At 39.0% G+C, this 26,764-nt stretch overlaps 1 protein-coding gene across 10 annotated transcripts in view; it reads right to left on the bottom strand.

Moving 5' to 3' along the window:
* GALK2 (galactokinase 2) overlaps positions 1–26,764 on the bottom strand; it is a 175,114-nt gene that overhangs the window by 27,267 nt on the left and 121,083 nt on the right. For 5 of the 10 annotated variants that reach the window (XM_008956851.4, XM_055098568.2, XM_055098564.2 and 2 more), the window contains exons 6-8: positions 19,147–19,245; positions 17,513–17,665; positions 8,691–8,901 (exon numbers count right to left, since the gene is read on the bottom strand). In XM_008956851.4, coding sequence (XP_008955099.3) covers positions 8,691–8,901; positions 17,513–17,665; positions 19,147–19,245 — 463 coding nt within the window. The remainder of the gene's footprint in view (positions 1–8,690; positions 8,902–17,512; positions 17,666–19,146; positions 19,246–26,764) is intronic. The other 5 variants (XM_055098569.2, XM_063596632.1, XM_008956852.6 and 2 more) reach the window with 2 other exon arrangements.

Below are 26,764 nucleotides of genomic sequence, written 5' to 3'. Positions count from 1 at the left end.
TCTAAATCTAATTATTAGAAATTTGGAAACAGAAAATAAGAACTGCGCATGGGCCTTTGGAAGTCTGGCTGGTTTAACAGAAGCTTCAAGCCACTGCTTGATTTGAACATCTCTCCCTACACTGTCACCTCAAGGTTAACATCCTTAAAAAAAAGAAATTCCAACCAAGAGTTTCATATCCAGACAAACAAGTTTTGTAAGTGAAGAGGAAATAAAATCCTTTTCAGACAAGCAAAGCCTAAGGGAATTCATTACCGTCGGACCTGCCTTACAAAAGATCCTTAAGGAAGTGTTAAACATGGAAACAAAAAACTGGTACCTGCCACCACAAAACACATTTAAGTACATAGCCCACCAACACTATTGTATTAGTCCGTTCTCTTGCTGCCAATAAGGACATACCTGAGACTGAGTAATTTATAAAGGAAAGAGGTTTAATTGACAAAGTTCAGCATGGCTGGGGAGGCCTCAGGAACTTATAATCATGGCGGAATGAGAAGCAAACATGTCCTTCTTCACATGGTGGCAGCAAGGAGAAGTGCCAAGTGAAGGTTGGAAAAGCCCCTTATAAAACCATCAGTTCTCAAGAGAACTCACTCACAATCATGGAAACAGCAGCATGGGGATAACTGGCACCGTGATTCAATTACCTCCCAGGATCTCTCCCATGACGTGTCGGGATTATGGGAACTACAATTCAAGATAAGATTTGGGTGGGGACACAGCCAAACCATATCAACTATAAAGCAATTATATAATCAATGCTACAAAACAACCAGCTAACAAAGCAATGACAAGATCAAACCCTCAAATGTCAATATTAGCTTGGAATTTAAGCAGGTTAAATGCCCCACTTAAAAGACACAGAGTGATGAGTGGGATAAAGAAGCAAGAATCAACTGCATGCTGTCTTGAAGAGACTCATCTCACATGCAATGACACATGTAGGCTCGAAGTAAAGGGATGGAGAAAGATCTATCAAGCAAACAGAAGACAAAAAGAGCAGGGGTTGCTATTCTTATTTCAGACAAAACAGACTTAAAGCTAACAATGATCAAAAAGGTCAAAAATGGGCATTACATAATGATAAAGGGTTCAATTCAGCAAGATGACTTAACTATCCTAAATATATATTCACCCAACATTAGAGCACCCAGATTTATAAAACCAAGTTCTTAGAGACCCACAAAGAGACTTAGATAACCAAACAATAATAGTGGGAGACATTAACACCCTACTGACAGATCATCCAGGCAGAAAACTAACAAAGATATTAGGGACTTAAACTCAGCACTTGACCAAATGGACCTAACAGATATCTATAGAATACTCCACCCAACAACAACAGAATATACATTCTTCTCATCTGCACATGGCACGTATTATAAGACTGACCACATGCCCAGCCATAAAGTAATTCTCAACAAATTAAAAAAAAAATCATACCAATCACGCTCTCAGACTAAAGCACGAAAGAAAGAAAGAAAGAAAGAAAGAAAGAAAGAAAGAAAGAAAGAAAGCAAGCAAGCAAGCAAGCAAGCAAGCAAGCAAGCAAGCAATACCAAGAAGATCTCTCAAAACCATACAATCCCATGAAAACTAAACAACTTGCTCCTGAATAACTTTTAGGTAAAGAAGGATATTAAGGCAATGAAATTAATTCTGTAAAACTAATGAAAACAAAGATATATCAGAATTTGTAGGACACAGCTAAAGTAGTGTTAAGAGGAAATTTATAGCACTGAACACCTACATCAAAACATTAGAAAGATCTCAAATTAATAACCAAACATCACACCTAAAGGAACTAGGAAAACAATAGCAAACCAACCACAAAGCTAGCAGAAGAAAGGAAACAACCAAAATCAGAGCTGAACCAAATGAAATTGAGACATAAAAATCCATACAAAAGATCAACGAAACCAAAACTAGTTCTTTGAATGAATAAATAAGATTGACAGACTGCTGCCTAGTTAATAAAGAAAAAAGGGAGAAGATCCACATAAACATAATCAGAAATGACAAAGGTGATATTACCACTGAACTCAGAGAAATACAAAAAACCCTCAGACACTATTGTGGACACCTCTGTGCAGTCAAACTAGAAAACCTAAAAGAAATGGATAAACTCCAGGAACTGAACCAGGAAGAAACTGAATTCCTGAACAGACAAATAAAAAGTTCTAAAATTGAATCAATAATAAAAAATCTACCAACCAGAAAAAGCCCTGGAGCAGATGGATTCACAGCCAAATTCTACCAAACATATAAAGAAGACCTGTTAGCAATCCTACTGGAATTATTCCAAAAATTGAAGAAGAGGGACACCTGCCTAACTCATTCTATAAGGCCAGCATGATTCCAATACCAAAACCTGGCAAAGACACAACAAAAAAAGAAAACTTCAGGCCAATATCCCTGATGAATATAGATGCAAAACTATTGAGCAAAAACTAGGAAATTGAATCCAGCAGTACATCACAAAGCTAGTCCACCACTATCAAGCAGCCTTCATTCCTTGGATGCAAGGTTAGTTCAACATAGGCAAATCAATAGGTGTGATTCACAACATAAACAGAATTAAACAAAAACCATATGATCATCTCAATAAAGACTTTCAATAAAATTCAAGAACTCCTTATGTTAAAAACTACCAACAAACTGGGCATCAAAGGAACATACCTCAAAATAATAAGAGCCATCTATAACAAACCCACAGTCAACATCATACTAAACAGGCAAAAGCTAGAGGCATTCCCCTGAGAACCAGAACAAAACAAGGATTCCCATTCTCACCTATTCAACATAGTATTGGAGGTCCTAGCCACAGCAATCAGGCAAGAGAAAGAAATAAAATGCATCCAAGTAGGAAAATAGGAAGTCAAACTATCTCTCTACACTGACAATATGATACTATACCTAGAAAACCCCATAGTCTCTGCCCAAAGGCTCATGGAACTGACAAATAACTTCAGTAAAGTTTCAGGATACAAAATCCATGTACAAAAATCAGTAGTATTTTTATACACCAGTAATGTCCAAGCTAAGAGCCAAATCAAGAACACAATACCATTCACAATAGCCACAAAAAGAATGAAATACTTAGGAATATAGTTAACCAAGGAGGTGAAAGATCTCTACAATAAGAATTACAAAACATGGCTGAAAGAAATCAGAGACAACACAAACAAATGGGAAAACTTTCCATGCTCATGGGTTTGAAGAATCAATATTATCAAAATGGCCATACTGCCCAAGGCAATTTACAGATTCAATGCTTTTCCTATCAAACTACCAATGTCGTTTCTCACAGAATTAGAAAAAAAAAATTCAAAAATTCAAATAAAAAATGGGCCCAAATAGCCAAAGCAATCCTAAGGAAAAAGAACAGAGCTGGAGCCATTATACCACCCAACTTTAAACTATACTACAAGGCTACAGTAACCAAAACAGCATAAAACAACAGACACATAGACTGATGCAACAGAATAGAAAACTCAGAAATAAATCCATACACCTACAGCCATCTGATCTTTGACGAAGTCAACAAAAATAACCAATGGAGAAATGACTCCCTATTCAATAAATGGTACTGGGATAGGTGGCTATTCATACACAGAAAATGGAAACTGGACCCCTTCCTTTTACCATATACAAAAATCAACTCAAGGTAGATTAAAAACTTAAATGTGTGACTTAAAACTATAAAAATTCTAGAAAAAACAGCCAGTATATGCAGTTCTGAACATAGAACTTGACAAAGATTTCATGATGAAATCTCCAAAAGCAATTGCAACAAAAACAAAAATTGACAAGTGAGACATAAACTAAAGAGCTTCTGTACAGCAAAAGAAACTGTCAACAGAGTAAACAGATAACCTACAGAGATAGGATAAAATTTTTGCAAACTATGCATCTTACAAATGTCTAATATCCAGAATCTATAAAAAATGTAAACAAATCAACAAGCAAGAAACAAATAACTCCATTAAAAAATGGGCAAAGGACATGGACAGATACTTCTCAAAAAAAGACATACACATGGCCAACAAGCATATAAAAAATGCTCAATATCTAATCATTACAGAAATGCATATTAAAACCATAATGAGATATCATCTCACACCAGTCAGAATGGCTATTACTAAAAAGTCATAAAACAACAGATGTTGCCAAGTTTGCCAAGAAAAGGGAATGTTTATACACTGCTAGTGAGAACGTAAATTAATTCAGCCATTGTGGAAAACAGTTTGGAGATTTCTCAAAGAACTTAAAACAGAACTACCATTCAACTCAGCAATCCCATTACTGGGTATATACCCAAATGAATATAAATCATTCTACCAAAAAGACACATGTGGACAGGTGCAGTGGCTCACGCCTGTAATCCCAACACTTTGAGAGGCCGAGGCGGGTGAATCACGAGGTCAGGAGTTCGAGACCAGCCTGGCCAACATGGTGAAACCCTGTCTCTACTAAAAATACAAAAAATTAGCTGGGCGTAGTGGCAGGTGCCTATAACCCCAGCTACTCGGGAGGCTGTGGCAGGAGAATCTCTTGAACCAGGGAGGCAGAGGTTTCAGTGAGCCAAGATCGCATCACTGCACTCCAGCCTAGGCTACAGAGTGAAACTCTGTCTTAAAAAAAAAAAGAAAAAGACACATGCACTTATATATTCACTGCAGCAATATTCACAATAGCAAAGATATGGAATCAAACTAGATGCCCAACAGTTGACTGGATAAAGAAAACGTGGTGCAAATACACTGTGGAATACTATGCTGCCATAAAAAGGAATGAAATAATGTCCTGTGTAGCAACATGGATGCAGCTGAGGGACATTATCCTAAACAAATTAATGCAGGAACAGAAAACAAAATACCATATGTTCTCAATTGTAAGTGGGAGGTAAACACTGAGTACATATGGTGACAAAGAAAGGAAAAGTACACACCAGGGCCTACTTGAGGATGGCCAGTGGGAGGAGAGTGAGAGTCAAAACACTACCCTTTGGATACTATGCTCACTACCTGGGTGATAAAATCATGTGTACACCAAACCCCAGAAACATGCAATTTACACATGTAAGAAACCTAGTGTGTATGCCCTGAACCTAAAATTAAGTTGAAAAAGAAAATAAATAAAAGTTCTGGAAAAAAAGAAATAAGATGAAGCATGCCTCATTTTTACAAAAACCATGAAGTCATTATTCTTCAGGAGGAAAAGCTTATGAATATATACATAGAGAGGCAGAGAGAGAGCAATACATGTTGTTTGATAAGCAAATTGCTCTTTGTATTTTCCAAAGCATTCTGGGAAATTTACTTATTCAAAAAAAATCTAAAAGAAAGGAAGACAGGCAGATGCAGAAAGAAAGGAAGATGGATACAGAGCAAGAGAATAGGTTGTGGATTAAGAAGCATAAGCAGAAGATAAGAATTATATTAAGCTTTTAGGACAGGTAGAAACTGCATTTCAGAAAAGGGAGAAAATTCATTTATAAAAGCACAGTGGTATTTAGGATTAAAAGCCCAGAGGGAAGACCAAGCTTCCAATTAGTAAGTGGAATGGTCCAACCAAGGTAACAATGTCCACACAGGCAAGTATGGGCTCAAAAGGGACACAGGACAGAACTTAGTTAAGACAGGACTAGAAGAGCTCAGGCAATTAGGTAATGGTAAGCCTCTGAAGGCTTCTGAACTAAGTGACACCATGAAATGACTCTTTTAAGATCATTTCATAGTCAACATTTTCAATGTCTATTAAGACTTTCTCACCTTTTCAACAATAACCCCCAAATCTAATTATTATATCATTTGGATCTTTACCTGTTTTACATCTCTATTTAGATATCTTGCTATCACACCAGACAAATTCAATGATAGATAGATGAATCTATCTATCTATCTATCTATCTATCTATCTATCTATCTATCTATCTATAGAGAGAGAGAGAGAGAGAGAGAAATGAGCTTGTCATCTTACTGCCAAAATCACTTCAATACTATAATTTCCTAACTTTCCCAGTTATCCATACCTTGGACTTATTTACCTTATATTTCTTTTCTTCTTCCCTTCCTTTCTTCCTTCTTCCTCTCCCTCCTTCCCCTCCTTCTTCTCTTTCTTCTTTCCTTCACTCCTAGATACCAGCAATTGCCAATTGCAACTGAATTCTATTTTACAGTCTTGAGAATCTACCAGTTGAGCCATCTATCCTACTTCAGGCTCTTCTCATTCAGTATAGAGTATAGAGCAATAGTTTCCTAACTGGCATCCTTTTAGGCAGTCTTTTTGTCTTCTAACTCATACTGCACACAATACCTCTTGGTGCATGTTCTCCAGTACTCGACTCCTTGTGCTACTTTGTCTTCATTCAAGCTCTACTCTCCACCTGGAAAGGCTGGTAATCTCTCTAAGTCTAGGAAATTCATAACTTTCTCTAAGGATCCAGCTCAAAATTGAACCACCATCTACAGGACCTGAGCCACTTTTCCCTCCATACTCTTAGGGTTCTTGATAAATACCTTTATTATAGCAGGTATTATTTATTGTGATTGTTGTATGGCACTCTCCCCCAATTAGACACTAAGTCACTATAAAGTAGAGACTGTGTCCTGATTATCTTTGTATCCCAGCATCTAGCACAATTTCCAGTCCACAGAAGTCAATACGATTTGTTAAAGAAATCAATATCTCAGGTCAAAGGAGAAAGGCAATTCCCCTGAACCTCTCCCTATCCAATACCTTACCCAACTTCTTCATTCAATAAATATTGATTACCTCCCACATTACCTATACAACACACACACACAAATTATTTAATAAGGCCTTTGGTGATCTGGGTCTGTCTACAACCTTGGCCTGATACTGTATCATTCTCTACTATGTACATTATTTTCAAGAAACACTCAACTATCTGTAGTTCCCTGGACATATAATCTTCTCTCACTTCTTTCTGCCTCTGTATCTACTGTTTTGTCAGACTGGAATTCTTTCTGACTGTTTGCCTACCTAGGAAATACCTATTTATTATTTAACTTTTGGCTGGTTGCTAACTCCTTAGTTAAGCTGGCTAGCTTGCTTGCTTGCTTATTTATTTATTTATTTATTTATTTATTTATTTATTTATTTATTTGAGACAGGGTCTCCCCCTGAGTGCAGTGGCACAATGTCAGCTTACTGCAACCTCTGTCTCCTGGATTCAAAAAATTCTCATGCCTCAGCCACCTGACTAGCTGGGATTACAGGTGCTTGCCACCATGCCTGGCTTATTTTTGTGTTTCTGGTAGAGGCAGGGTTTTACTATGTTGGCCAGGCTGGTCTCGAACTCCTGGCCTCAAGTGATCCACCCACCTCAGCTTCCCAAAGTGCTGGAATTACAGGCATGAGCCCCTGCACCCGGCCTTAAGCTGGCTTTGACTTCTTTGTTTTCTGGTCTCCCTAGACCCAAGTACAACTCTCCATCACTACACTCATCACTCTATTAGTACCTCCGCTACCAAGCATTATTCTTAGCACATTATACAGATTATTCTTAGAAGCATTCCTGTTACGCCTATTTTCATGGCAAAACTAAGGTAAACTTTAGTCTACTGCCTTTCTGGAACGAGAGCCAGCAAACATTTCCTGCAAAGAACCAGATAGTAAATATTTTAGGTTTTGTGGACTATTTAATCTCTATCACAACTACTCAACTCTTATAGTGCAAAGGCAGCCATAGCTAATACATGGCCGTGTTGTAGTAAAAGTTTATTTTATAAAAACAGATGGCAGGCCTGATTTGGCCAGTATTTAGGCCATAGTTTGCTTATTCTGGTTCTAAAGACTCAATCAAGCTTCATCAAATTAAATTGGATCGACAGTGTTAGAAACTAAAACCCAATCCCTACTTCCAAATGATTCCCTTATCTCATCCCAAAGTTTTCAGTACTTCCAGCCTTTAAGACATTACTTTGTGGGTAAATCTACAGTAGCAACTCAACAACCAGTTGTAGAACTGAACTGAATGAGACAGAAATGGGTCCCTGAGGCTGATGTTTGTATTAATCTCCTACTCATCCCCCATAACCATCCGCTAAGGGCAACTGGATCTTAACTAGATGTCCTTGCCCCCAGTACTGATTTGTCACAAATAGATAACCTCTAGTCTAAGAGGAACAAGCCAGCCCAAGACTCCATCCTGTGCCTGCAACATTTACCTGGGCTTCATCTCAGTTTCTGATGTTATTGGTATAAAAATAAAGTTAATTGAAAGCAGACCACAAATAGAAATAAGCTTCCACACTAAAGTAGGCCACAAGTTTCAACCTAAGACGTGAACACTTTATAGTGTTCCGAGTATTGTTTCACAGAGTTAGAGCAGTTCTCTAACTTAGTCCATTTTTTATACAAGTAGCATAATAACCAGAAAAAAATGGATAAGGGAAAAAAAAGATAAAAAGGAGAAGCTTACTGAATTATAAGCCCCTGGAAGACAGGAATCATGTCTCATTCACCCTTGCCTACCCAGCATAGTGATGAATGAAAGAATGAATGAATACATTTATGAAGCTAAGATTCTAAATAATTAAGCTTGCCAAAACACAGTCTCCAAATTCCCTCAAGTATTCTCTAAAACCAGTGGAGAAATTGAAACCTTCCAGCTGTAAGTGAGGGAATAACATATATCTTACTTTCTCCAGCCAACTCACCATCTTGAGTGTTTGGACTCAGGATTTGGGTTCGGAGTTCCTCCAGGCTAATTCCCAGACACCTGCAGATCTCCTCAGGGTTATAGGGTTCAGGATGAAGGGCATCTTCTGTGACCAACAGCATTTCTTCTAGACTAATCCCTAGTTTAGCCTGCACCTCCTCCAGCCTCAGTACTTTGTCCCATTGCAAGCTTTTGTATTTAGCCAGGAGCTGCAAATTCAAATCAAGATAATGGTCAGTTTTGATTCAGAATTTGATGTGTACTATTTTAATTAGCCAGATTCAACTTTAAGCTGTTTTTTGTTTTGTTGTTGTTTTCCTTTCAACCTATCCAACTTTCCCACCATTACTTGGAAATGCATATTGGCTTCAGATGCCTGGAATTAAACATGTCTGTATTACACTCACAGACTAGGTAAGTATTTGTCCTGAAACACACACACACACACACGCACGCACACACAACTAATCTCTCACTGATTTTTTTTTTGGCCTGTCACCACTTTCCCTCAGGGCTGTTTCTTTGAATAATTTTACTCTTTTATCCTTATTCAGTTCATGCCTACTGCATTCCTCCCTAGGAAGTCAAGAGAAAACTACTTAAATCTCATGTGACCTGGGTCCTGAGAGGATACTGTACATCCAATTAGGGTACTTCCTGTTTACTATATGTCTCTTTGAAAATGGCATTATATGGGCATTTGGGGTAAAGTCCTAAATTTGAAATGAAAACCTCATTGGTGACTTTATGGGAAGCACTTCATTAGGTCACTGGTGGTAGTAGAGCTATATGTTCCTCTACCCTCAAGAAAAAGAGTTTGGCTTCTAACTGCATCCTGAGGTACCTCCTCAATCTGACAGTGAGGGTTAAGTACAAACCAAATCTGTAACCACCCATGGGAACCCCAATCCAGAATATATTTCTGTCATTCTCCCCAAGCAATATCAGAGTAGGTGGCAATCAAAACAGTGAGGATTTCTCTTATCCTGAGGTCTACAATATTCATTGCCTGGGTGTGAAGACAGAGGGGCATTTTAAACAGCAAAAAGAAACAAGAGAAGGGGAAATCAGTCTTCAAGAAAATGTGCATCTGATTTACTCTTCCATTATGTTGATGATTTTCTTTCTTTTTGACAGGAAGCGGGGTTTACCAAAAGACTATTGTACTCTGGTTACGGCCACTGACTTCTGAAGAATGTTAATAACAGAAGTTCTTATATTAATTTAATCCTCTTTTTAAAACCCTGGCTCGTATATTTGAAATGAGTTAATGATTTTAAGGCCAAACTGGGAAACAAAACAATAGAACTATGATTTTCGGTTCAATTATTTCATGGAACATGGTGTCATTTAAAACAAAAAACAAAAAGCAAAAAAAAAAAAAAAATGGCAAAACCTTGTCTCTACTAAAAATACAAAAATTAGCTGGGCGTGGTGGCATGTGCCTGTCATCCCAGCTACTCAGGAGGCTGAGGAATGAAAATTGCTTGAACCCAGGAGGCAGAGGTTGCAGTCAGCGGAGGTCATGCCACTGTGCTCCGGCCTGGGTGATGAACTGAGACTCGGTCTCAAAAAAACAAAACAAAACAAAAAAACAAAGTAACTCAACTAGTTAATAACAGAGTTGGAAACTGAATCCAGGTCTTATAACTCTTTCTTGCTGCCCCTAGGCCACGTTCTCAATGAGGTATGCATGATAACTATATCATGTTACCCACATGAATTAAAATCACCAATCAAGTCTTAGAAACGCATTTCAAAACACAAACCTAGATCTGTGCTAGAAGTGAACATTCCAGTAATTTAAAAACACTTTGATAAATGGGTTCCTTCCAAACAAAAAAAGAAAAACATCACAGAACTGCCCCCAAGAGATGACAGTGGGCTCTTCCTAAGAAGCTTTCAGTCCACAGTGATCTCCAAGTTCCCATTCCCATTCTCTCTTGAACCAGTCACATTGCCCCAGGCACTTGATCCAAGAAAACTGGGCCAGTGATGTGTGGGGAGAAAGTCTGCAAGGGATGGCTACAGCCCACAAGATTCAGTTTTCAAAGGCAGCCTCCTGATGTGCTCTTCTGCAGATTGAGGCACTAACATAGAATTCACATTCACTCCAGCAATATCCCACTTTACTGTGACACCAGTTGTCCAGTGAGCCCTCAGCTGGAGAATCCACACAGCCAATTTGGTGTGTATTTCAATTAAGGATGAAATCTACCATATGCCCTCAATGACAGCTGCACAGCCCGTGAGCTGTTGAATTACACTACATTGAGGGAGTCAAATAGAAAAGCCTCTTAAGCCCTTTGAAATTTGGCTTGAAAAACAGAAAGATGACTTTCAGATGAAGGAAATGGGTGGATAAGATCACCGTTATTCAAAGACAGAGCTTCATGGAGGCACTTGTGGCCCAGGTGACTGGCCTCCTTCACATTTGTGAAGCAGGGCTATAAGTCAGGGCTATAGGTTATTTTGTCACAACTTTCTCACTCAGTAGTAGGGTGGGGAAATAAGAGAAGGCAGTTCTTTGTCCACATTCACCACTTTCTTTTCACCATGGCAAACATTAAGTATTCCTATCAGATACCACTTCTGAGAGGTTCCTGAGCTCTGTTCCATGCTCTGTGGACAAAAAAGCAGGCAACAAGTGCTTTGTCCACAGTCATGGAAAGAGGCACTGATAAATGGTGCTAAAACTCTGTTTTAGGTTGGTTTCTCTCAGACGCAGGCCCTGTGACAAAAATTTGAGAGTAAGAATTTGAGGGGAAGGTGATCCTAAGAAGCATTAAGAGAGGAATGGAAAGTGAGACAGGAAAAGAAGCCAATATGAGGTGTACTGATGTTGGCAGGTGAGTCTGGGCCCACTGAGCTTCAAATCACAGGTTCTCAGGAACCTGTATGTGTAAAGCTCAGTCATGTCCCACCATGGGCAAGAAAGCCAAAGTATTTACCCAATAACTCCCAGTTACCACTGATTGAGGTGGCTCTCAAGGATATTAACTCCCTAGCACTTTCAGGTTGTCCCAGACACAAACAAAAATACTAAGCCCTCTGTTCTTGGTCTGAGACTCCCTGGGTCTTCTGGTAAGAGGGTATGGTAGAGAAAGTGTTAAGATATTCATGAAGAATTCTCATCATCTCCTACTTTTTAGTCAACTTCTAGTCCATCCTGCCTTCTCAAAACCTATCAATGGCAGCACTATGCTTTTCACCAACCATTGCACCTTGAAGCTGCAGCCCTTATTGACTCAACACCTTTTCTTCATTTCCTTCATTCATGTGCATCTGCTCACAGTGAGTGTCTACTGAGTGCCTATTACTTCCCAGGCTCCAGGTAGACAGCAGTGAGTAAGGCACACATGGCTCCTGACCACGTGCAGCTCACAGCCCACCAGAAAAGACAGAGGTTAAATTAAAACTACGTTTAACATAAAGAACTTAATCCAATTATGATAAACTGCTATAATAGAAAAATACAGGACATGGTAAGAGCACATAAAAGAGTGTTTCACCTAACTGAGGTCAGGAGGTAGTCAAGGAAAACTTCCTCAAAGTAATGAAGTATATGCCAGAAGGAAAACAAAAATCCAATCATAGAGAGCCTGTACCCAACCCTTACTAGTCAGAGCTTCTCTCACATCTCTCCCTTTTTATCCCATCCTCACTGATACTCTAGTACCTACTTCTCTTCAACCAAGGCAAAAGCTCCTGCTGTCATATTAATATTTCTAAAATACCTTGCTAACAACCACTGCTTTCAAAGCCAAGCCTGGGTAAGGCTGAGCATAGCACTGAAGGTCCTGCCACAATCTGGTTCCACTAAACACATTACCCCTATTCCCCAGTATGTATGTCCTCTGCCATGCAGCTCGGACTCACCATTGCCTGAATACTCCATGTCAGAGTCTTGGCAGAGTATGCACTATTGAATCAACTGGCTGCGTGAAATTGGCTACATTCTTGAGTATTTGGTTTTTCTCTGCTCAAATTCAAGGAAACTGCCAAAACCCTGAGACTATTATGCCAACTTCTCCTCCCATTCTATCACCAGACAAAGAATAAGTTTCATACCAACTACTAAATGAAAGAAGCTGAAAAACTGGGTGACTGATGGCCCCTGACCAGACAGGCCCTGTAAAGAATCACTGTAAATTTTCCTTGAAGTGTCAAAGGAACATATGAAACTCTCTCCTTCACTGCTTCTCATGTTGCCACAAGGAGCTCAGGGTATGCAAAAAGCAACAGTATAATTTCTCTTCCCTACCTGACTTCCCATAATACTTATCATGGGTATCACACATTTTATTCTTCAACATAACTAAGGGATACTGTATAAGAAAAGCACTTCTGGAAACATTTAAGCCCCAAATGTGTGTAAAATATGAAAAATGTTGTACCTACTAAAGATCCCTGGCTACTTTATCATAAAAATGTGCTTAAGATATCATTTATACAAGTAGTAATTATAAATCTCGAGTTTGCTTTGAAAAATTTTTAATTTTAGTCAAATGCTCTACAAGGCTCTGACTTTTTATGAATTTGCATGAATTAGCTTTTGAAAGCTGATGGAGAGAGAGAAAGAGACAGAGACAGAGAAACAAGATGAGAAAGAAGTTGAGAATAGAAGAAATTGCTAGCATTAATGCAAAACAAAGAAAAATTGTCTTTACTGGTTTAGTATACTTCTCTGTGTTAACTTGATTAAAAAAAGGTACTCATTTTCAAAAAAGGATCTGAGAAAAATAGGAAGAAAGGAAAAATAAATGTTCTTCATTACAACTTTGCCATGTGGAGCCCTAGCTGATCAGTCTCAGTCTAATTTTCAAAACTATCTTGATTAGCCATTCTTCAACTGACACTTCATTATTGTTGTTGGAAAACAGAAAGTTTGGTCAGATTGAGATTAGCTTTTTTTTAACCTTTTTACATGAGAGGTTATTTATTTAATGAGACCATCTTCAAACAATAATTATATTCATTCACATGTTGCCAAAAATGGAAGAATAGAACCATATTGCAAAGAAAATATGCTTAGTAGAATTCCAGCCTATATTCCTAAGCAAAAGCATATTCCTAATATCAATATCTCTGAGTAAAGTGCACATTAGCAGTTTTATCTTCATTTCCCTTTTGTATAAAACCTGGGATTTTAGTGATTTGCAGCAACATGATTTAGAAAACATTTTCCATCTTGATAAAGTCTTTCATTTTTCTTTCTTCCACATTTTAAAAGAGAAAAATTCAGAGTATTTAAAACAGTGTGTTTATCTACGTCAATTGGGAGGAGTGTGTAGCAAAAAGCCAAATTCAGATGCCAATTTTGCTGACCAAAGTACCTCTAAAATGCATATGGGGTTACGCAGTTAAACTGAGAAAACATCCTCAAGAACAGGAGGTTCTGCAGTGGATTAAGATCTTCAGCTACTACTGCTTCCAAAGGAGATGCCCTTTTTCTAGTTAACTCTCAAAAAACATTCCCACATCCCAATAACTTTTACTACAGAGACTCAGCACTACAATTTTATCCATCATTTTCTTCTTGTATCTTTGGGAGAGTAGTCACAACATGAACTGATTTTACATGTCTAATACTTGTTTCAGCTCACCTATGGATCTGGTAGAGGATATCTAATTTCGTGATAAAACTTTGAAAACAATGTTGTGTATGTTTGAGGTCTCCTTAGGAAGGCAACACTTACTCATCAACCGCAAGATAAAAGGTCAACAAGACTAAGCCCTCAAACAAATAAGACACTAATTTCTTCCATCTCCTGAAAAAGGAAGTGTGTTGTAAAAGAAAAAAAGTTCATTGAACCCTTGATATTAAAAAGTTTACAGCACTGTTTCTCTGCACATATGCACTGATCAAATACTATGAAGAGTTCAATGTTAAAGCACTTCTATTACATTATTTTTAGACATTATCTTAATAAGTAAATTAAAAATTCAAAACATTTAAATCATAATTTTTCAAAAAATGTATGCCCCCCAAATATTCCAGAAACAAAAAACTTTTATTTTCCTCGCTCGGTATATCTCTAATTTCCTGAATTTCCCAACCTCAGAGGATAGAAGTAAGAGGAGAAGTGCTAAGTCAGTAACAACGGAAAACTATACTTTACACACCTCCACAGGATCTAGGCCAGTGCTAAGCATACAATAGGTACTTGTAAAAAACTGTGAAATTGTGCAAAATAAACTACAGAGCAGGTGATACAGGGAGTTGTCATTCATCTATTCAACAAATGTTTATCCTGTGTCTCTTCAGCTTAAGCATCACATCAAGCATTAGGGATATAAGAGTTAACAAGACAAACACAGCCTCAGCTCTCAGGTAAAACTGAATCTGAAAGAAGAGACAGACATTAAATAAATGATTGTGATAAGTGCCATAACTGAAAAATGAAGTGCTTCAAAATATAAAGGGGGCTCTAACTTAGTCTAGGAGTAAGGAAGTCAGGGAAGGCTTCCTTGAGGGACATTTAGACTAAGACTTCAAAGAGGGCTGAAGGAAGAATGTCCTGGGCAGGTGCAAAGTCTCTGAGATGAGAATGAGTCTCATGGCTGGAGTGTAAGGAAAGCAGGTGATGCTAAGAGATGAAGAGGATGAGGTGCACAGGTCTCAGATATGGTGGCTCTCCAGGTGGTGATATGGGCCTTTTACTTTATTCCAACGAAATAGGAAGCTTTTGAAAGGTATTAAGCAGGGGAATTTAAATTGCTCAGATTTAAATTTCTAAGCCGTCATGCTGTTATTTAAAGAATGATTGGGAAAGAGATGAGCATGAATTTAAGGAACAGTGAGAAGGCTAATGTGATAGTCAATAAGTGATGATGGGACCGATGGAAAAATATAAGGTCTGTGAAAGACTGAGTTCAATTTCAACATGCTCAGTTTGAGAGGTCTATGATTCATTCAAGTAAAGATGGTCAATAAGGCATGGGATATAGAGGTTTGGAGCTCAACCAAGAAAGCCTTAGTTGAAGATGTTTATTAGGAAGTCATCATCATAGAGATGGAAGTTGAAGCTGAGGGCATGAGACCAACAGAAGACAGACCACTAGAAAGAAGAAGATGACCAAGGCCAAGGCCTTGAAGAACACCAACATTTAAACATCTGTGGGAGGAGGAGTGAATTCCTGCCATCCCTTCATCCCTGCCCAGGGTGGGTCGGTGGAGGGAATGGCTAAAACTAAAAAGAAATAGCAACAAAAATATAAGGGGGAAAAGAAAAAACAGGAAGTGAAGTATACTGGAAACCTAAGGAAGAGAATGTTTCAAGAGGGAAAGACTGGTTAACTCTGTTGAAAGATAAGAAATAACAATGAGAAATAAGATGAAGACTGAAAAGCATCCACTGGATTTACCAATGAAAAAACCTTTGGTGGCCTAAGAAAGAGCAAATTCAACATTGTGGAGAACGCAGAAGTGAGATTTTAGTAAATTAAGGAATAAGAGGGAGGTAGAGGAGTAAAGATAACATATATAAAGCAATTTTTGAGAAGTTTAGCTGTGAAGAGAATGAAAAAGTAGAAATAGAAATAGTAGATGGAGAGAGTTGTGAGGCTTAGGGTAGACTTTTCTAATACAAAATACTAGAATAGGTGGAGTCTGATAGAAAGGATTTAGTAGAGAAATAGAGGCGAGGAACAAGTTAAAGATGGAGTGAGTTCCCTGCAGCCACACATGGAAGGGCTGGCTTTGACAGGAGATGCAGATATAGAGAGACATGCAGATATGATGACAGGAAGCCAAAGTCTATGTGACCACATCTATTTCCAACATGAAATATGGGAGAAAATCACTTTTGGAAGTTAGGCTGAATCAAGTAATGGGTGTTTGAGAGAAGTAAAGAAGGTATGAAATTATTACTACTGAGAAAATAGATTTCAGGCTGTATTTAAGACCTGGTAAAGGTTGATCATAAGTCTTAGGTGATATCCATCAGTATCCATCAGGAGATCAAAGCAAGAGTGGAAGAAAGCACAGTGGAGCTCCTGACCCAGAATCCACTTCCTAGCCTCCAGCCTCAGTCCTCTCTCCAACTTTCTAGTCATATTATGAGCTATTCTGGATTATTTATAATATTTAATTACTGTGTCACATGTTGGATCACTGGATTACTTACTATCTGATCACATATTAACCATTTCCTGTTTCATAATCCCTTAACTTGAACTCTTAACTCTACTGTCCACTCTCTCTAGTCCCATGTCCTATGTCCCTTTGTATATCTTCATGCCGCTAGAACTACAATAGCTAGTCAATGAATACTACCTAAATAGATTTAAGGTTTAACTGTGGCAGTTTTCTAAAGAGAGACTTCCAAGACTCCCTGCTGGTTTGTGTTTCCCTAGTAGACATGTAAAAATCTTCTTTCTGGGTACGGGGTCTGGGGGGACTGCACCAATCCTGTATTTTTGGAGTAACGAATGATAACCCAATTAAAAAACTGCATCTTAGAGGACCAGGAGGGGTGAGGCTGCCATCACTTTTGTTGAGGAAACAAGACCAGCTGTGGTCATTCCCATCAATTGTCCCCAACTATCTTTCTCCACCCATAGACCTAACCCATAATTCTGCTTCATATATATAAGCTGCCCTTTTCTTCCCAGTGCCACCCCAGAAGACTCAACTGGTTCATCTGTCTTCTGAGTTAGAAATCAGATTTCTCTGTACCCAAAGACCTTCAGTTGGAATGCTGCTGCAGTCAGAATGTTGCCCTAAAATTTGGGGAAAGAGATAAAGTAATAGAGAACAATGAAAATAAAGACAAGAAAAATCCTACTTCAAGTTTCACTAGCTTGCCAAGTTCATACCTTCGCAGCCAGCCGACACTCCATCACCCTGATATTGAAATGGGAAGTTGCTGCCTTATTCATCTCCACACAACTGTTGGCAATCACAAACACTGCTCCACTTGGGAGTTTTACATCGGTTGCCCTCAGAGGACTAAATTCTATCAACTTGGCCTGTTAGAAGACAAATGAAAGGAGAAATATAATTTATTAGAATGCAGAAAATGTTCAAGTGTTTATGTATTTATCTTAAAGTGTTTTGTCAAAAATGCATTCATTCATTCAAATATTACTTATTGACCTCCAGGCGCTGTACTAGGCACTGGAAATACAACAGTGAACAGGAAAGACACTGTCATTCCTCTCATAGAGCCCGCAATCAAGTGGGAAAGACAGTCTAGTAGACAGACAAATACCTTTCCAAGTTGTGTTACAATGGTAGCAAAGCACAGATGCTATATGGATACATAGCTGAAGCATCTCATCAGTACAGCCTACTGTAGGTTCCACTCAGTTGAAAAAGAGAAATCTAAACTGAGTCCTAAAAGATGAAAAAAGTAGGGCAGACAGAGGGTTTCTTTCCTCAAAAAGCATGTCAAGAAGAGGGAAGAACTTAGGCAAGTCCAGGGGCAAAAAACAACATGGAATGTTAATGGAGCTACGGGCATGGAAATTTGGTTAGAGCTTACAGTTTGAGGGGTGAGAAGTGGTGAGAGGTTAGGATAGAGGGGTAAAGCAGGGGTCAGATGGTGAAGTGTTTTGTAAGCCCAAAGAACTTAGACTGTGTTCAGACTCTATAGCTAACTTACATTAACATCAGGACTCTGGCCCTCATGTCTGCCTGTTGCGTCTCATCCAAAACACCCAAAGTATTTTCTTAGTATTAAAACAAATTTCCTCATGCCTCATGTCTTTGGCTTAGGGGAATCAATAACAAATATTCTTAATAAGAAGGAATCCAGGTGTTCTTGGAAAATAGCCAAGCCTGTAGGAATCTGATGAAAAACTAAGAAAATGTTTTAAACAAATGTTTGCTCTATTTTGGAAATGAGCAGCTTATGAGCAACAACTAAAACCTCTGCTCTGCCTAAAGGAGTTGATAGCCAAGGGGAAGTGGTATCCAGCTAAGGAATTCATTCCTGGCTTACTGGCAACATTCTTTTTCCCACCACTGAAGCCCCAAAAATGTTGACAGGAAAAATGATACCAAAGAGTAAATTATAAAAAGAGGGACTGTGAATATATGTGGTAAGAGAACTATGATTTGGGTTTAAAACCAACAAGAGATTATAAAAATGCATGAGATGAAGTGATTTAGGATAGGAGCAGGAAATGAGGTTCCAATAACTAGGGAATTGAGAAAGCTCATCTTAACAATGAAGAAAAATAGAAGAGGGGAAAAAGCTAGACACATGAGAAAAACAGACCTGAGGTATCATTCTAGAAGCGTAAGAGAAAGGCAATCAACATGAAATAGAGTAGATTAACTGGTGGCAGCCTTGAGTTACAAGCAGTTGGGAAATAATATCCTACAATAGAGCCTAATATAGTAGGCTGTCCATAACCAAGCATCCTGGGGCTCTCAGGGCCTTCTTCTCCATGTAAATTTTCCCACTAGAAATTTCCGAATGGCTCCTACTTGGAATGCTACCTACAGTTCCTTCTTCTGCAAGAAATGATATAGACTGGTCCATGCCTCCTCCTTCAGTGCCAATGTAACGCTCACTCTTGGCACAGATTTCTGCAAGTTCCACCTGGAAAGGTAAAAACTGATCTGTACTGTGAGTAGTCATAACCCATTTCTCATTCATTTCTTACTACAGGCATGACAAACAGGTTTGAATTCCAGCACCAACTCTGATCAACTAATAGTAGCCTGCCTGGAGCAATGCATTAAAAAGGGCTCCAGACTATAGGAAAATATACCAAAATCAATTAACAATGTCTGCTATGGGTATGGAATAAGATATTGACCGTGCACACTATGTTTTTGCCATCCCTAAAAGTCTCCACAGAGCAAGCAGTTTCTACCATCTTTCTATTTACTCTATCCTTCCCTAGACTGTTATTACTGAAAATCTCATATGGGCAATCATTCATTTTTGCCTCAGCTTCCTTTGTCTCCCAACAGTGAACTACTATTCCACAGTCTACCCATAACCAAAGTGGGGTCATTAAACTTTATTTTCCCGTCCAAAAGTAATGAAGTCTCTCTGGCATTTCCATTTAAATGTAAGAATCAGAACTGGTGTCATCTCATCAGGCTCATCTTCCTCCAACCAAGATGTTCTAACCCAAACTGAAAATCTTGAAATATCTGTTTAAGAATCTTTAATGGCTTCCTCTTGATTAAGAAATAAATCTAAACTCCTCAACCAGGCATTTCGAAGGCTTCCAAAATCTGGGACCATTATGTATATGAAATTGTATCATTTACCACTCTTATCCAGTTAGATTTGTCTCTTTGACCACTTCACACGTTTATGCAACTTGGTATTACTTCCTGTCTTCTGTCCTGTATAAATTGTACTTTTGTCCAATATCCAGTTTATTGGCTAGCTACTATAGATAAATCCCTGGGCTGACCACTCAAATCTTTCTTCATGGCCCGGCACTGTGGCTTACGCCTGTAATCCCAGCACTTTGGGAGGCCGAGGTGGGCGGATCACGAGGTCAAGAGATCAAGACCATCCTGGCCAACATGGCGAAACCCCATCTCTACTAAAAATACAAAAATTAGCTGGGCATTGTGGTGCATGCCCGTAGTCCCAGCTACTCAGGAGGCTGAGGCAGGAGAGTCTCTTGAACCTGGGCAGCGGAGGTTGCAGTGAGCCGAGGTTGCACCACTGCACTCCAGCCTGGTGACAGAGTGAGACCCCTTCTCAAAAAAAAATAAAAAAATAAAAAATCTTTCTTCATCATGGAGTCTTCTTCGAATATTATTCCCATCATGGTGTCCCCTTTTTCTAAACTCCTAAAACATTTAAGTTAGTATCCTCTAATACTCACACTACTATTCATTCATTCATCTATTCAGTTTAATTTATTGTAAGACTTTATTTGGGCCCTTATTTCTGTTTTACTATATGATGTTTCTAGAATAATTATTCTGAAAAACTGATATAATCATCTCTTGCCTGCTTGGTTGCCAACACCTTAATGCTCATACTCTACAGCATGGTACACAAGGTCCTTAATGACTTAACCCTAGTGCACTTCTCCAGCCTGCTCTCCCACCACTCCTCCTGTAAATCCTAAGCTCTAGCCATGAGGGATACTAAACAAATGCTGTTCTTTACTACCGCAGGCTCTTTCACATCTCATTGTCTTTACAAATATGATTTTCCATTCTCTTCACTCAATACTCCCCACCACATTCCCAACTAGTCAACAATTCAAGCAGCACCTTGCCGTGGAACCTGCACCACCACCCATATGCACACATACCACATAACTCCTCCTCAGCACTCCCTGTTAATAACTCTATTATCATGTATTGAATATGCTTTAAGTGTGGGTCTACTTGTCTTTTTATCTACATGTCTGTGAATCATAGTGTTATTATTGCTCCTTAATTGTTAATTGTTTCATGTTTCTATCACATCTGTTTCTTGTGAGAGATGAATAAAGTATGCTGTTTCTTTTGTGTCCCCTACTTCACATAATGCCGAACACATAGTAAATATTAATAAACACCTGCTGCTTTCAATTTCTGAGAATAGCTGCCCAAACACCATCTGACAGATTCTGCAAGTGTCATATTCCTTGTTGGTCATGTGGATTCACTAACATTAACTTTTGTCTTGTGACATGAGGTAAACTTAGGATTTTGATGCAATAGGCATTGTTCATAGTCTGCTGACACACAGAGCCAGTGTCCATAATATGTACATTAAAAATAAATTAGTAACCAAAAGATCAAAACACTTGGATTTAAAATGTAGAGAAACAACATACCCAGATGAAGCAGTACATTCATCATTATGTAAGAGATGATGGAACCTGGGTGCCCAACTAACTGTGACCCTGGGCCAGTGTAAAAAGTCCCCTCCCCTCAACAGCAATAACAGCCACATTTACTGAGTCACAGTATGTGGTAAGTATACTAAGTACCTTGCATTATTTCTTTTGTAAGCATTATCTCCTTCAAACCTCCAAACAAAGTTCTGCTTATCCCCATTATAGACATGAGAAAAATGAGGTTTAGAGATATATAACCAGAAGTGGAAGTGCCAGAATTTGAACCTCACCTGACTCCAAAGCCTGTATTCTTTTCTCACTGGACTTCAACCAGTCCCTGCAAAATGGAGATGATGTAATCTATTTTTCACTACCTCAAAGGGATATGAAAAGACAAATGAGATTCACCAAAATTTAAGTATCCTCCCTCTTAAGAGGAAAAAACCAGAACACTGAGAAGTTTGAGAAATTTATGCTTATTAATTATTTTTTCCATGTATTCACATTCTATTAACAATGCTAATAGTTTTAGTAGTTAAGGTTTATTGAGCACTTATTATGTGCTAGGTAGTGTTCTAATTGCTTTGCCTGAATTATTTATTTCTCACACAACCCTATTGATATGGTTTGGCCGTGTCCCCACCCAAAAGCTCATCTTGAATTGTAATCCCCATAATCCCTACGTGTCAAGGGCAGGACCAGGTGGAGGTAATTGGATCACAGGGTTGGTTTCCCTCATGCTGTTCTCATGATAGTGAGTGAGTCTCGGGAGATCTGATGATTTTATAAGTGTCTGGCATTTCCCCTGCCTGCACTCACTCCGCCCTGCTGCCCTGTGAAGAAAGTACCTGCTTCTCCTTTGCCTTCTGCCATGATTGTAAGTTTCCTGAGGCTGCCCCAGCAATGTGGAACTGTGAGTCAATTACATCTCTTTCCTTTAAAAATTACCCAGTATCAAGTATTTCTTCATAGCAGTGTGATAACGGACTAATACACCTATAAAATAGGTCTCTGTGGCTTACAGATTAGGAAACTGAGTGGGTTTATTAGCTGAGACTAGGCTAGTAATTATTAAAGATACAATCCAAACTCAAATGATCTGACTCCAGCACCCATAATCTTAACCACCACCATATATTACCTCCTATCCATAATAAGGAGAAAAATACCCACCTCCCTAGCCACAGGATTATTGTAATGATCCAAGAAACTAAAGTTTAAAACTTCAAATAAAAGCACCTTATAGTGCTCTAAAGTACTACACAGTTGGTGTTATCTTTACATGATGAATAAGGAATCATCTGATTTACATAAAAAAGCAGCTAAGTCCCAAGCCAAATGTAAAGACAAGTTATAATTACTATAGAATACAAGACCATTTTTTAAGTGTTCAGGGAAAGAGAATTTAAAGAATCTGGATTCCTCTAAAACAGCCAATTCAACATTAAGGAGTAATGAAGCCTGAGGCAAACAGGAAAATATATGTCCAATTGTGTTTTGTTTTTGTTTTTGTTTTTTTGAGTCAGTGTCTAGCTCTGTCGCCCGGGCTGGAGTACAGTGGTGCGATCTCGGCTCACTGCAAGCTCCGCCTCCAGGGTTCACGCCATTCTCCTGCCTCAGCCTCCCCAGTAGCTGGGACTACAGGCGCCCGCCACCACGCCAGGCTAATTTTTGTATTTTTAGTAGAGACGGGGTTTCACCGTGTTAGCCAGGATGGTCTTGATCTCCTGACCTCGTGATCTGCCTGCCTTGGCCTCCCAAAGTGCTGGGATTACAGGCGTGAGCCACCGCACCCAGCCCTATGCCCGATTTAAAGCATTTGGGTCTACTTACAGGGGCAGGGAGTCTCTACTCACAAAATAAAACATGCCTGTAGTAAAATATTCAACTGCAGGCCCACCAGCTGGTTTCCCCAGCGGCCCTACCTCTTCACCCCAGTACCATAAGCAGAAAGGTCAAATCCTTTTTTGTTTGTTCGTTTGTTTGAGACGGAGTCTCACTCTGTCCGCAGGCTGGAGTGCAGTGGCTCAATCTCGGCTCACTGCAAGCTCCGCCTCCCGGGTTCACGCCATTCTCCTGCCTCAGCCACCCGAGTAGCTGGGACTACAGGCGCCCGCCAACACGCCCGGCTAATTTTTGTATTTTTAGTAGAGACGGGGTTTCACCGTGTTAGCCAGGATGGTCTCAATCTCCTGACCTCGTGATCCACCCGCCTCGGCCTCCCAAAGTGCTGGGATAACAGGCGTGAGCCACCGCGCCCGGCCAGAAAGGTCAAATCCTAAATGGTTATGATATATAAAGAAACTAGAAACAGCTGGGTGCGGTGGCTCACGCCTGTCATCCCAGCACTTTGGGAGGCCGAGGCGGGCGGATCACGAGGTCAGGAGATTGAGACCATCCTGGCTAACACGGTGAAACCCCGTTTCTACTAAAAATACAAAAATTAGCCGGGCGTGTTGGCGGGCGCCCTACTCGGGTGGCTGAGGCAGGAGAATGGCATGAACCCAGGAGGCGGAGCTTGCAGTGAGCCGAGATTGCGCCACTGCACTCCAGCCTGCAGGCGGGACAGAGCGAGACTCCGTCTCAAAAAAAAAAAAGAAAAAAAAGAAAAAAAGAAACTAGAAACAAAAGGTTAAAAAAAAAAAAACCAAAAACAAAAAACAACAAAAAAAAAACACCTCAGATTCTATTAAGAAAAAAGCTTGCATTCTTCTGATGGTAAACAAAAATTAGTTAGGCCCACAGAAATCAAAGAAATAATAAATAATTAATAAATAAATTACTTAGGCCCATGGCCTAAGCCACAGATAGCATGACCTGAACTCAGAGAACCATTAATGAAGGGATCTGGTGCCTTAACAGCACTACACTGTAAAAGGAAGCAGAGAATGCTGTCATTATGGATGATGTGAGGGAGACATGTGAGTGAGTCTATTCATGCTTTTTCTGTCTGTCCTTTGGGACACTGAAAATAGAACCATAAAATGTCCTCCAAGGATTATAATCAGACAGAGTGACTTGCAAAGACACTGAATCAATACTCCATACCTACTTAAATTATGTAAAATCTCAATAGATTTCACGAGAATAAGGAGTAGCTATCAAAAGCACATTATCAAAAGCATAAAGAAAAGAAGCATACTGGAAGCTAACTTCATGGATAGATCAAAATGAATTCAGGAACACCATTCTCTTTAGCAAAGGACAAAGGCATATTTCTACCTGATGGCTAAGTGATTCTAAGGCTTTTCCACTGTACCCCACAAACACAAACACACAACCTGAAAACCCTCAAGCTAGATCAGCAAAGCTCTAATGAAGAAGGGGTTCACTCCCGTCTCTACCATGTATTTTCTTTTGCTCTTACACTTGAGCACCACAAGAACCCCAGGGACTTCCAAACTAGTCACTTGTGACATTTTGCTCTCTATCCCTTCTTTCAAAACCCTAATGACTGAGAATCATTAGGGAAGACAATTTGACTGCATGGGAAATTTTGCCAAAGTGTGTAACCAATAAGCTGGTGTCTATTCAGACTTCTGCCCTCTGGACAGTTAGGAGGCACCTGACATTATTTACAGATCTTCTTTTAAAGCTACTAAAGATAGTTAATGAAGCTACTTTAGCCCTTTGTGTGGTTCTCTTGAAGCAGCCTGGGAAGGAAACAAAAGCCTTGTGGGCTTCCTAAATTAAAGTGTATCCATCTGCATGCCAGTGGAACTCCAGGTAAGAGGAGAAATGAAATAACAGGGTTCAATTTAATAGAGAATCTAATTAAATCTAACTGATTAGCACTGAGAAGGGCGAAAGATTCATGAATGTTATGCCTCGCTAAACCTGGATATCCACAAAAAAACAATAATAATAATACAAAAGACTCAAGATATTAATACAGTGACCTGTTTTTGTTTAGCAGTTTTAATAATGAGATTGTTAAAAGCTGAATTACACTGGAAGGAATGTTTCACTGAGTTAGTTAACCATGCCTATGGGAAGCCTAACTATTCAGAACACAAGGCTCTAACCAAGACAAAATTATACTGTTATAGTCGGCTGCCATAAGTGCAAGTCAAGAGAAAGGAAGGAAATAAACAGACCCATTCATTCATTCAACAATCATTTAAATAGTGACCTAACAGATAAGTGAATAGGCCAGTGTCTGCCCTCAAGGAGCTCACAATATTGATAGTGTCTTTAGGTGAACAAGTCTTCCAAAAGAAAATGTAAACCTGGAGTGACAGCTTCTGTTTGTCTCTCCAGATCCATCCACTTGCCTTCATCCTGCTCTCTGCCCCAGAAGGCTGCCCAGGATGAACTACAGTCATGTGCTGCCCAAAAGCATTTTGGAGTGGTCTCATAAGAGTAAAACGGAACTGAACAATTCCTATCACCTAGTGACACCATAGCTCAGAGCTGTTGTAACATCACATTACATTTATGGTGATGTTGATGTAAACAAACCTACTGCACTGCCAGTCATATAAAAGTGTAGTATGTATGATTATGCACAGTACATAATACTTGATAATGGTAATAAATGACTATGCTACTGGTGTACATATTTATTATACTTTTTATCATTATTTTAGAGCATATGTCTTCTACTTACTAAAAAAAAAAGTTAACTGTAAAACAGTCTCAAGACAGGTCTTCGGGAGGTATGCCAGAAGAAGGCACTGTTATCACAGGAGATGACAGCTCCATCCATGTTATTGCCCCTGAAGACCTTCCAGTAGGACAAGAGGTGGAGGTGGAACACAGTGATATTGATGATCCTGACTCTGTTTTAGTTTTTAACAAAAAAACTAAAAGTTTAAAACGTTAAAAAATTAAAAATTTTTAAAAATAGAAAAGAGCTCACAGAATAAGGATATAAAGAAACACTTTGTACAGCTATACAATGTGTTTGTGTTTCAAGCTAAGTGTTATTACAAGAGTCAAAAATTTTTTTTTAATTTTAAGTTTATAAAGTAAGAAAGTTACAGCAAGCTAAGGTTAGTTTATTACTGAAGGAAAACATTTTTATATAAATTTAGTGTAGCCTACGTGTACAGTGTTGATAAAGTCTACAGTAGTGTACAGTCATGTCCTGGGCCTTCACATTCACTCACCACTCACAGACTCACCCAGAGCAACTGCCAGTCCTGCAAGGTCCATTCATGATAAATGCCCAATATAACTGTATGATTTTTTCTTTTAAACCATATTTTTACTTTACCTTTTTTATGTTTAGCTACACAAATACTTACCATTGTGTTACAACTGCCTATAGTATTCAGTACAGTAATATGCTGTACTGGTTCTATAGCCTAG

This window comes from Pan paniscus, chromosome 16 (assembly GCF_029289425.2).
Source record: "Pan paniscus chromosome 16, NHGRI_mPanPan1-v2.0_pri, whole genome shotgun sequence".
Classification (NCBI taxonomy): Eukaryota; Metazoa; Chordata; class Mammalia; order Primates; family Hominidae; genus Pan; species Pan paniscus.
The sequence above is the reverse complement of the archived record's forward strand: the minus strand, read 5'-3'. Positions and strand labels throughout refer to the sequence as shown.